Genomic DNA, 12,682 nt, shown 5'->3' with positions numbered 1-12,682 from the left:
AGCTAGATGTTATATAGCTGGTTTTCTCCAGAATTTCAGTGCCTCAGAATTATAAATGCTTTATGTTTTGGTCAGTTCTGGTTAAGATCTCTGCTGTCATAGAGTTATGTTTTATTTTTTGTTAACGCCTAATGAAAACTGAACAACGCTGCTGTGTGACCTGGGGAGAATAACCACCGTCTCCCTTCCAGCCTTGTACCCATCTGGCTAACACAGGCCTGAGTTATATGAACTTAATCCATTTTTAAACGAATGTAACACTCTCTAAATCAGGCTTAATACAAAGATAAATCAGGTCTTGAATGATGAGTGCAAGGATTGAAACTTACTCTTTCTCCCAACGGCTGATCCAAATAATGGTTAAACCTCAACATGTGCGTCCTGCAGATGTTGAGGTGGCCAGAACAAGTCTTGGGGAATTTCGCAAGAGCAAAAGTACATGAGCAGGAAAAGGCAAGTGATGTACAATGTTGCTGTCGGGTAGTTTTGCTCCTGGAAGGACAAAGTAATGAATATTTGCACAATATGTGTATTTATACCACCGTATGACAGGAAAGGTTAACTTCTGTGGTGGAAAATTCTATTTTTGCTTCCTTGGTGCTAAATTCTGAGTAAAACTAAGTTTGAATTGGTGGCGTACTTCACCCCACTCGCCTGGATGGTGATTTCGAGGGGCAGTGCCCTGGTTGCAACGCTCTCCAGAGCTTGCTGTATGCGCAGCAGTTGTACCCCCGCGTTTGAAGGGGACACGGAACACTTTTGTTTCAGAAGGAAACTTCTATTATTTGTCAAGGAAAGCTGCCAAAATCTGGCATGGCAGTGCTTTACCACATAAGATGGTAGACGAAACCTGACACATTTTCCATGAATGACCAGCATGAAATCCACACAGTGTTTAAACACCACTTTTAGCATCATGGGTACAGGGGGCTCCTGTTGGCTAACAGGAGATGAAGGAAGTGATGCTTCTTGTCTGCAATGATCTGTCCTAAAAATAAAGTAATTTTCCAAGTAGAGAGCTCCAGACAGTGATTGCAGGAATATCCTTTTACAGCAGCAAATGAGGAAGGGCAATGCAAAACTATACTGGAGTTAATTGCAGCTTAGTTAAAATTTCACAGGTTGTTGAAAACTGAAGGTGCATTCGTAGTCTCTATAATAACTATAAAATATTTACTATGTTATAATAATAGCATAATAATTAACTTTTTTTTTGTTTTTTCCTTGTACCGTCCATCTTGTCTAATGGACGATTTATAGTCCCCAGAATTGTTAACTTCTCCCACTATGAAGGAACAAAAACTGTGGGGCTAATTCCACTTTTACAAAACACGGGAAACTACTATTATAGGTACATGCAGAACGGTAGTTTCATTGTTTTTCAAAACAAGTTCCTGCAGAGTGCTTCTATAATATTATTGGTCTGAAATAACTGTTTGAAGCCAGTGAGAGCAGCAATTAAATGACCTACCAACTTCCCAGGCAAATATGAATGTGAAAGTAGACCTTTTTTAAACATGATTTCTAAACTGCAATCTAGAAATAAACCTGAAAGTGGTCAGTAACCAGTTGGCATATATTTTGAATCCATCCACACTAATTGTAGTTTTTAATTTTTCTCCCCCCCCGCCCCCCTCCCTCAATGATCACAAAGATATTCACTCTCATCATAAAACTTCCCACACATTTTTGTTAACTAACTTTGGGGGGAAAAAGGGAACGTGAACTTGGAACTAAGTCAAATGTGCAAATTCTGGTTAAAAATGTATGCTTGCCTTGGAGGGGAGGTTTGTTTTATTTTAGTTCATAAGGCTTCCAGGAGATAGAAATCTAAAATAAGAAAAGACAAGTACATCTAACAGATCATAATGGTAAACAAAACCACTAAAATTTAATTTATGTGGTGCGTTTTTAAAATTAATATACAGGAATATTCATGAAAAGGATATTTTTTTCAGATACTCCAGTTCTTCACATCAACTAGTTGGTATTCTGAAGATGAAAGTAAAATATTCAAATAGTAGTTCTTGTTCTTGGTACGATCTCTCCCTCCATTCTAACTAATGGATATAAATACTAAATTGGACAAAGATATATATCACTCAGAAAGTGCTTACAAGCAACCAACTGCATACAGATAAGGGTAGAACTCTAAAATATAAGGTCCAACTTGATATTCAGAAGAATTTCCTCTAGATGCACACGGTACAAGACTTCCGAACAGTCTGGAGTAGCTATTATTTTATGCATTAGAGGATAGTGATCTGGCTGTTAGAATTTAATTGCAGTCTTTCTGGAAGCGGGTACGTACAAACTATCTAATTCTTTATTGTGTGAATGAAAATAACCAAGGCATCTACTAGCAGCAAAAACAATTGGCAAAAAATGGAGCAATTAGGTTTGCATCATTGTTTATTGTTGAAGAGTAGATTGAAATGAAAATAGCCAGATGAGTCTCATTCAGTGAATTGCTGAATGCTATTGTATAGTATGTTATTACAGAGAGGATTTTGAATGTCTAATGCTATTGCTTTTTTCAGGGATCATTATTTAAGTGTTGTAACGTGGGTGACAGATGAAAGGATCTGTCTGCAATGGCTCAGAAGAATTCAGAATTTTTCAGTCCTCACAGTCTGTGACTTTGAAAATGCTACTGGAAATTGGTCATGTCCACGGGTAAGAAAAATGAGACGGGAGAGTTACAGTGCTTGATAAATGAGACTAGAAAGGAGTAGAGTTTCTCTGTATTTGTTTATCTTTGTAGAAACATAACCTGATGTAAAATAAACATAATTGTTGTGGGATTGTTTGTTTTTTCTCTCTTAGGAAAAACAGTTTACGGAAGAAAGTACAACTGGCTGGATTGGCAGAGTGAGTGTTCAATTTCTAAAACTGCCACATGCTAAATAACACTGATAATTAAGAACGTTTCATGGGAGCTTCCTGCCGGTTGCAGTGCCTCTTGTGCCCGGGTCTGATCCATTCACTTGTTGCAGTATACACGTATAGGAAAAAATGGTCTCAAGTGGAGGCGCCGTGCCACCCCGCTCCTGCTTTTAGGCTTTTGTGGGTCTGGGGTTCTGACCTCCCAGGCTGGGCTGGCAGTGGAGCACGGGCTGGAGCTGTAACTGCATCCTCTGTGACCCGGGCACCGTGCTCAGCTTGCCAAAAAGCAGAGTGCTCCTGCCAGGCTCCTTTTTAATTCTGACCTACCGCTTTGGTAGCAGTAGGTGGGGGAGTGCAGGAGCCGGGATTCAGAATTCCCTTTGTTCTGGGGGAGTTGTCAGCTGTGCTGGTTTGGCAGCTCTCCAGTGTTCCTGCCACCTCCAGCATGATCTAGGGGATAAAATGTATTAAGAAGTGTATCCTATAACCTTTGAATTGTGTTGGAGGAAAGGCATAGAGGACAAAAGTCATTTTTAGCCTTTGGGGCTGCAGCAGACCATTCCAGGTTCTCCTTGGGGTTTTATTTATTTATTTATCCCCGCCCCACCCTCCCCCAAAAAAAAAGATCCATTGGAAAGAACTAGGGACTAGGTGCATACAACTGACCAGATTAAAATTTTCATACACTTCTGCCAAACCAGTCACTACTGTCTGGATGGTGCTTTCCAAGCTGCCTCTCAGTCCTTTTGTACATGGTAGAGAGTAGGCACCTAATGAACTACACAGAAGATCTGGGGGAAGCGAAGCAGAGATGCAAAAGTTCAGACTTGGAGGGAGAAATGAGTTTCAGAGTTTTTGATGAGAACACAGAGTACACTTTCCACTCCCGCATTTTCCACACACTGATTATGCTTTAGTCACTAATTCACTTTTGAAGTCAAAAATGAAAGTTTAAAGAAATGCAAAGAGGGAGGCAACAGCAGGGATGAAATCATCCGCAGTATGAAGATGAGAGATCAACCCACCTGCTGTCAAATTTGATATGGAAAGGAAGGCCTTAACGCTGACACATTTTGCTTCTCTGCAGCAAAGGCTTCACAATTAGACAATGTGATGATCAAGCTGCAGACTTTGTAAACAGTTGTGCAAAATGAGAGGGCAAAATGCGAGTCTGTGCCATTAAACTAGGTTGTTGGTTTTTTGTTTCTTTTAAAGAGACAACCCACATCCTGGGAGCTGTTGGAAGAAAAAGATAATCTCGCTGTATGATTCTTGGGTTTGAGAAGGGAGTGGAAAGTAGGGAGGACTGAAGAGGGGATAGGAAAGGTATATTTATTCCTTCTGATCTACTTAGGGATGATAAAATGACACTTCACTGATAAAGGATATTTTTGTGTATGTATGAGATGTGTATATATACACATATGTATATACAATTCATAAGTGTATATACAAACTTAAGTAAACTATATATGTGTGTAAAATATAGACATATAGTTCTCTCTTTGTATATGTCTATAGTGTTTTTTTCTCTTTTTCAAAAATAGAGATGAAACTATACTTAATCTTAAGAATGCTCAGAACAGCCTGCGTTACTGCATAAGGCTTCCAGGTCATGAGCTAAGTTAGAGCTTGCCAGTTGAGGTGAAGGAAAGTCACACTTTGAAAAAGCAAGACTGCAATAAGGGAGAAGCTAGCAAAATATTTGCCAGGTTATTTTTTGCAAAAATATTGCTAGGGAAGAAGGAGAGATTATCTGGAGCACATGGGTTAGGAAGACTCAAGTTCTGTCATTGCATATGGAGTGACCGGAGGCGAGTCGCTTCATCTTTCTGTTTCACTTTCCATTTCAAAAACGGGTATGACATCTCAGAGGTAGTTGCATTGTGTCAATTGGCTAATTAATGTTTAGATGTTTTGGACACTTAGCGCAGATACAACTTTTATTTCATTGGGCTCAATTTCACTCCTCTGTTTTTCTGTCTGCTGTGTGGAGCACATCCAAATGACAGTCAGTAGAAGGAATCCGTTCGTTTCTGTCACTTGCAATTGATAAATGGATAGTTGCTTCATGAATATATCATTCCAGTTTGGGTTCTCTGGCATTCTGTAATCACCTACTTACTAGCAAAATTTCCTCCTGCAAAGCAGCTTGTTTTCTCTGAATAAAGGGGGGACATTTTTTACTGTCAAGCTAAAAAGAAAAATTAGAAGTTCAAAAATACATGTTTGGAAATGTTCATGAAAAACCTGTATTTGCAATGTTTACGTTGCTGTACATTACAGCTGCATGTTGGCATTGGACAGAATGCAACAGTGACTTTAAAGGTAGATGTACATATTGTTTCCTGAAATGGTAGGAAACTAGCAACACCTGTAGGACTTCAAATGCAAGGGGGATAGGAGGGGACGTGGATCATTACTAGGGATAATGCTCAGGAAATTCTACTGCTTAAGGAGCAAGAAAATATTTGAAGTGTGTTTACCTTTAGGGTAATGGCTACAGCTTCTACCTACTAAGTCAGTAGGCAAAATTTTAGCGATATGTTCAGTGATGCGTTGTTTTAAGTGTTGAAACTCCTGGTTAGAGATAGCAAAACCTAAATTTATCATTTTGCGTTTGGAGTTTTGTTGTTTGCTTTAATAGACATCTTTCTGGTGTTCAAGTTTCAGCCATCTGTCCCTCGCTTTGCACCCGACAATGCTACCTACTACAAAGTCTTCAGCAATGCAGACGGTTACAAGCACATCCATCGCATAAACGGCTCACAGGTGAGTGACAAGGCGCGGGACTGCTGACTCGTATTTCTCCTGGTGATCCAGGACCTTCACCTTCTACTTTTTGCCTTGCCTTTTCCCACCCCTCCAGGGTCCAGTGCCTATTACTGCAGGAAAATGGGAAGTAATCAGCATAGAAGCTGTAACCAATAACTTCTTGTAAGTATTGTAATTAAGCTCTTGATTCTTATCAGGAGGGCTTGTAACAAGGCTCTAAACAAGCAGGGAGGGAGGACAGGGAGGTGGCTTCGCTCAGCTCATCAACAGTCTGGTCTAAACGTGTAAGATAAACCTTTTAATATTGTAATGTACTGTAAATATTTTGCCAAAACCAGTATGTTTTGCTTTTATAGATACTACATTAGTAATGAAAATGGTGGAAGGCCAGGAGGAAGAAATCTTTATAAGTAAGAATTTTTTTCTGCAGTATGAGTAAAATACTTGTTAATGAAAAAGAAACTTTAAGAAAAAGCATTGCAAAATAAAAGATCAGGATGTTCATAGTCTAACGTGGGATCCCGTATAGGATGTTTAATGAAAATCAGTGTAGGAGTATAAACTGTAAAAATAACAAAAATATTTTTCTGTAAATTTACTTAATAAAGGGAAATTGTGAAAAGAAACAAGCAATCCTCAAGCAACAAACCCTTAAAAAAAAAAACCCTCATGCTTTTTTTTGCTAAGATTGTAATTCCAGTATTAATTTAACTCAGAAGTTTAAAGTCAATTTTCTCTAATCTTTAAATCAGTAATGACTTTAATTCTGAATTTTAACATATTTCATTCAGTCATCTTATTTAAAACACATACACTTGTTTAGCATAGCTTCAAAGAAAAAAAAAGGTCCTTCATCTCTGAAATGACGCTCGTCTACTTTGCAGAGTGCTCTTGGAAAGCAGTCCAGATTCTACTAAATGTGTTAGCTGTGATCTGAATCAAGAAAGATGCCAGTATTATTCTGTGTCCTTCAGCAAAGACGCACAGTATTATCAGCTAGATTGTCTTGGTGAGTATATCCGGAATTAATTGACATAAACGTGACTCACTGATTAGTTGGGTGGGGAAGTTCACTTCGTCAAGATCTTGATGAGCACTGTGTAACAATGATATATGTTGATATCGTTGGATAAATGCATTGGCAGTGGAAAAACATACTCCCTCGTAAGCTCAAAAGCACCTTGACAAATTTGATAGTTCTATCTGTCGGTGGACCTGAAAGAGGTGCAAAACACTCCTGTCCGCTCTGCATCTCCTCATGAGCTGCGTGGGGAGCTCTGTCTGTAGAAGGAAATGGGAGGCTCTGGGAGCAAGATGAGCAACAGGCTGGGTAAAGAGAGGCGCTCTATGTGTGCGAATAAAATTAAGATAGGTAGTGCTATTCAAAAAATAATCCAATGAATATAATCCTAAATGAAGCAATGGGACGGTGGTCTGTCTCTGACCTGCAGGTGCTTGTGCTAGATCATACAAGAGATAAGTTAATCAAAGGGTGGTAAAAGTAAAATCTTCTCTAAAATTTCCCTTAAATTGAAATGTATGCTTTTTTTTTAAGATGACGAGATCTTGCTTGATCTGTGGGCAAGAAGGACAGACAGCAGAGAGGGAATTGTTCTGTCAGGTTGTAAAAATGGTTGTTAGAAGACGACTGCCGTGGTCTCCGTGACAAGGCTTGCTGATTTCCAAACTGTGGTCTACAACGGATGGGTAGACTTTGCAAAAGAGTGCGAGTTTAATTCTCCAGTACCTCACAACCATATGGTTGGCCTGTGAGACAGTCTGAATGTTTTACGGGATCTTGTGGCTTGAGTTTGGGCCCTACTAACTTAAAATCCAGCTTGTGCAGACTGGAGGGAAAAGAGTTCTGAGCTTTTATGATTCATCCACTTCCAATTACTTCACGAGGGTTGTGTTTTGAGACAGCATGCAAGCGTGAAGGTTTCGTGCTCTCTTAACAGGTCCTGGCCTGCCTGTATCTACTCTGCACAGAAGCAGCGATGATGGAGGTATGGCATTCTCTTAACGTATAATTTGTGCTGAGCCAGAAAACTGCAAATTTATTTTAATTTTGTTCTCATTGCTTAGTATAGTAATTAAAATGTCACTTATAAGGAGTAAATTTAATTTCAGATAATTGCTCTAGTATAGTTAACCAGAAGAATAAATTATATAGCTTGGCATACATTCATTCATAGTTTATTTAGTATCGTTTTACATTGTGCTAGAAAACAGTGACTAATGTATGACATATTTACTGGATAATTGTTCAGTTTTTCTGAAATTGCATTTAGATGAAAAATGGGGAAAACAGCTTTCTGGTTACTAAATTACTGAATGAAAACTACATCGTAAACATTGAATCTGAGACGGAAACCAAAAACTGCAGTAAACTAAGACTGCAATGTAGGTTGCTATCATCTCAGATTGAATTTTTAAAGTAGTGCATAATTAAAGAGCAATGCATTTGAAAATAATGTATTTAATCTTTGACTCTTACTAACTCTGTTATTTAGTCCTCAGATACTTGGAAAATAATACTGAACTGGAAAATTCATTGAAAGATATTCAGATGCCGTCAAAAAAAATTGAAACCATTAGTGTAGGTGGATACGGTAAGTTCAAAAACACGTTTTACCTTTCTATGTCCCTTTCACCGAGTGCTTCAAGGTCTTCTGATGAAAAGTATGGCAGAAAAGATGGGTGTAGTGGGGATTATTGCAGTTATTCAGAATTTAAAGGCAAGACAAGAATTATTATTTTTTTTTACATCCCCAAACATTATTTTTTACTCTGAAATCCCAAAATATTCATTTCTGAAATATGTTTTTTTCCCTAGTGGGGTATCTTCTTGTTTTCATGATGAAGTGGCTTAACCCTTTTTTCCTTGATAATTACCTGAAAAACAGAAGTCCCTAACACTACATTAAATAAATAAGAGTAGTGGGGAGGGGGCACAAAGCTCATAGGAATTGTTGAATTTAAATTAAATTGTAAATTCAAATAGGACTTAATTTACAGGTACAAGTCACTTTGGTTTGTGTTAGCAGGTTGGGATAGTGGAGGAGAAGTTCAGTTATTATCAAAAAATGAACACAGAATCTAAATGGAAAAGCTTGCAAAATCCCTTAGGCTACAGTTCAACAAGATCACTTTGGACTTTGCGTAGGGGAATATTTGGATTGAATAGTCACCTTCTTAAAAGCACCTTCACGCTCCAAGACTACATAAACCTCTGAATACAGAGTATAACAAAATGCTAGAAAACGAAGTGTTAATGCTTTGCTAGTGGTGCTCCCCTGGTTTGTGGGTGTGCTCCTAGGCCGAGGTACGTCAGACAGACCAGCGGTGGCAGCCCTGGTATCCGAACTCTTCTTGCTCCAGCCTTTGCTACCAGCTTTTCTCTTCATGACAAACTTTCTCTTGATAAAATGAATGAATATTCTTAATGGAATTATATTTTACAAACTGTATTGAGTTCTGTCAGTCACTGTTAACTGTTCTTTTTGATGCCTCCCTCCTTCCGCTGTTACCTTATTGATATAATAACTCTCTTTATCTTTGTGTTTTCTGTCTGTTATTTCTGTCACGTTTTTACTAGGGCTAAAGATGAAATCTTCCAGGCAAGATGGAGGTTTAAAGATGTTCTTCGTGCTATCAGTTGTATATTCATCTTTTTATTCCTCTTTGTTCTTACTCCTTCATCTCTTCAGGGTAAAAGCTTGTGGGTAAGGGGAATCTATTTTTACTGTCACAAATAGGAGAAATAAATCCATTTATGTAGTCCTAATTCAGGTTCCAAGTGTGCTTACAAAATCCGCGTATGTTATCAAACAAGAAATCTGCTCCCGTGACTATAGAGTACACAAAAAATTAAAATTCTTATTTTCGTGTGTTCCATTTCGATTGTTAATTTTTTGTGTTTGTTTTAATGTTATGCATATATCTGGAGAAATTTCTGTAAGACTTGCGCTCTGGCTATTACTGCAGTGCAGTCCACCAGCGTTGCTTCAGGCTTCCTTTGCAGCATCAGTTCTTTTAAAATTTTTGAGCAAGCGATCGAGCCCATCGGTTTGCAAAACCCGCCGGTGTGCCTTTAAAGCGTTCAGCTAACTCGCAGTCAGCTTGGGTGGAAAGAGTAACACTGATGGAACTGGAATGAATGTTGCTTGAGAAATAATAGATGTTTGGGTGTTCCTGGGGTGCTTTACAAACTGTCATGCAAAGCCTGTCTGGCAGGTGCAAAATATTTAAAATTTCTTTTTAGTCCTGGGAGAGAAATTTGAGTAGAGAAACATTTTTGACCTAGTGTGAGCTTTACCACTGTAGAGACTTACCAAGTTTTACATGTAAGCTCATAATGTAGGATAATGCAACAAGACAGCATGTTGAGTCCCCCAATTTTATTATTATTGTAGAAATACCAGTTCCAGACTTTCTGCTAACTTAGCTGTAAAACATTTTAAAAAAAAAATAATTAGATCAGCTAGGAACTTCTACCCATATATATTAGGACAGTTCAGATGAAACTACCTTTTAATTTTTCAGGGGTGACTCAGATATGCTCTTGTATGAATTGCAATGCATGCCAAAATATCTCGCTGGAAAACTAACCCAAGTCAAACTCTCTTCACTTGTAGACCTGTGGTACCAAATGATATTGCCGCCCCATTTCGATTCATCAAAGAAGTACCCTCTGCTCCTTGATGTGTAAGTCTTCAAGTTGCATGGCAGTGTCATGTTAATAATCACTTTCATCTACTTCAAATGTGTTTAATAAGATCGGGGAACACAAAACTGGCACGTTTCTAATTACTTCTTGAAGTAGTTTTAAGAAGGAATGAAAAAAAATGAGGTGTATCCCCATTCGTGATAGATTCCTGTACCATACGATGTAATGCTTAACAAGCACGTATTCTGCTGGTGGCAGTGAGGCAGATACATTCTGTATCTGACTTAAAAGCCAGGACGAAGCGTCAGCTTACCTCCTTCTCTGCTCTTAGAGTTGATTAGGAATCGCGTTCAATGAAATTGCGTTCCAGAATGAAACCTTGAATAAGCCGTGTATCCTAAAGCTGAAGTAGTGAGCGTGACGTTGTGTTTTGTCGGGGGTATTTGGGCGTCAGCAGGTGTTGGCAGACTGCATCCTGTGGTCAGGATTGCATTTGCTGTTTTTTCATAAATTCAAGACCATGAGCACATGCTATTTGGTCCGTTCTTCCTCAGGTACTTCTGTTTATGCTGGTATGTTTTCTTCTCACTGGAAATTACTGACATTTAGCTATTCGTTAAAATAGTAATGTTAACGTTTTCTTCTTTTTATGAAAAGCTGACTCCAGAAGGAAACTAGCTGTTAATTGTTAGATACATCTTTATATAATGTAATTCGGCAGCACTGTAACACTTTTTGACAAGACTATTGAACATTTTAATGAGCAGTCAGTGCTCTTTGCTTATTAAGACTTATTTTGGTTTTGATTCTATTTTATGGACTTACCTGGGCCTTTGTCAGGATTACCTCTGCTTCATCGTGATCTTGATACCAGAAGTTCCTTCAGAAGTGTACAGAAACAAAGCTGGATAGAGAGAATTCCTAATATTTTTTTCTTTGCTTTTGAAAGTTGGAAAAATGGGTTAGAGAGCCATGGTTTGGATTTCTGATAAGCTGCTTAAAGTCCAAATAATGAAAGTTTCTCATTAGAGCAGAAAGCAATAAAACACATAAAATCCAGCCTGCTTTCTTGATTAACAGTTGATGTTTTTAAAAAAGCATATTGCTTTTAGTGTCCAGGCAAAGCAGCAGCTGGAGTCAGTCAGTGACGCTTTTCTTGTTTGCTCAGTTTAATTTAAAAGTTCACCCTTCTTTAGTTGCTGAAAATTGTCGGCAATAATTGTATTTCAAATGCTTGATGTGAGAATGCCTGAATTCTGTGACACGTTTCACCCAGGTATGCAGGACCCTGTAGTCAGAAAGTAGATTTTACCTTCCGGATCAGCTGGGCTACTTACCTTGCAAGCACCGAGCAGATCATTGTGGCCAGCTTCGACGGCAGAGGAAGTGGATACCAAGGGGATGAAATTATGCACGCAATAAACCGAAGGCTGGGAACGTATGAGGTGGAAGATCAGATAGAAGCAGCCAGGTGAGCTACAGTGAAATGGTCGAGGCCTGCTCCTTCTTTTCTGTGCTTATTGTGTGTGTGGGGGGGAAATATGGAGGGTTTGAATGGTCATCTTGAATTTACTGGCAAAAACATAACTAAATTCTGCATTAATTTTGTATGCTGAAGTGTGTCATTTATGGGCCAGCCATCATTTTATGCTTAAAGAGAGAGAAGGTTAATGCTGTACTACAGGGTTGCCATATCTCTGGGTTTAGAGAGGCGATAGCTGTCGCGTTGGTAGAAGAGCATAGAATCATAGAATCATAGAATTGCTGAGGTTGGAGGGGACCTTTAAGATCATCGAGTCCAACCTTTAGCCTACCCTGACAAGAGCCACTTCTAAACCATGTCCCTCAGTGCCCCATCTACCCTTTTTTTAAACACCTCCAGGGATGGTGAATCCACCACCTCCCTGGGCAGCCTATTCCAATGTTTAATAACCCTTTCAGTGAAAAAATGTCTCCTAATATCTAATCTAAACCTCCCCTGACGTAACTTGAACCCGTTTCCCCTCGTCCTATCACTTGTCACCAGGGAGAAGAGGTCAGCCCCCATCTCTCTACAACCTCCTTTCAGGTAGCTGTAGAGGGTGATAAGGTCTCCCCTCAGCCTCCTCTTTTCCAGGCTAAACAACCCCAGCTCCCTCAGTCGTTCTTCATAAGGTTTATAAGAGCATGCTACCAAGGAACTTGGAGCTGAAGTTTTACTCCAAGCTCTTGCAAGTTCCTGTTGTGACAGAGTTTCTTATCTGAACTGCTCAGCCTTTATATCATAGTCTTCATCACTTGGTTCATGGTTGTAGAACCTCACTAAACCAAATGATGTCAATATGAATCTCTCAAAATCACCAATAAGTGATC

General features: G+C 38.9%; 1 protein-coding gene across 1 annotated transcript in view; it reads left to right on the top strand.

Moving 5' to 3' along the window:
- LOC134518901 (dipeptidyl peptidase 4-like) overlaps window positions 1–12,682 on the top strand; it is a 43,539-nt gene that overhangs the window by 16,777 nt on the left and 14,080 nt on the right. The window contains exons 11-20 of the mRNA XM_063342270.1: window positions 2,541–2,676; window positions 2,827–2,871; window positions 5,554–5,658; window positions 5,756–5,823; window positions 6,018–6,071; window positions 6,546–6,670; window positions 7,620–7,667; window positions 8,175–8,273; window positions 10,299–10,368; window positions 11,607–11,801. Of these exons, the coding sequence (XP_063198340.1) occupies window positions 2,541–2,676; window positions 2,827–2,871; window positions 5,554–5,658; window positions 5,756–5,823; window positions 6,018–6,071; window positions 6,546–6,670; window positions 7,620–7,667; window positions 8,175–8,273; window positions 10,299–10,368; window positions 11,607–11,801 (945 nt within the window). The remainder of the gene's footprint in view (window positions 1–2,540; window positions 2,677–2,826; window positions 2,872–5,553; window positions 5,659–5,755; window positions 5,824–6,017; window positions 6,072–6,545; window positions 6,671–7,619; window positions 7,668–8,174; window positions 8,274–10,298; window positions 10,369–11,606; window positions 11,802–12,682) is intronic.

The sequence above is a fragment of the Chroicocephalus ridibundus genome, chromosome 7 (assembly GCF_963924245.1).
Source record: "Chroicocephalus ridibundus chromosome 7, bChrRid1.1, whole genome shotgun sequence".
Classification (NCBI taxonomy): domain Eukaryota; kingdom Metazoa; phylum Chordata; class Aves; order Charadriiformes; family Laridae; genus Chroicocephalus; species Chroicocephalus ridibundus.
This window is presented reverse-complemented; position numbering and strand designations above follow the sequence as displayed.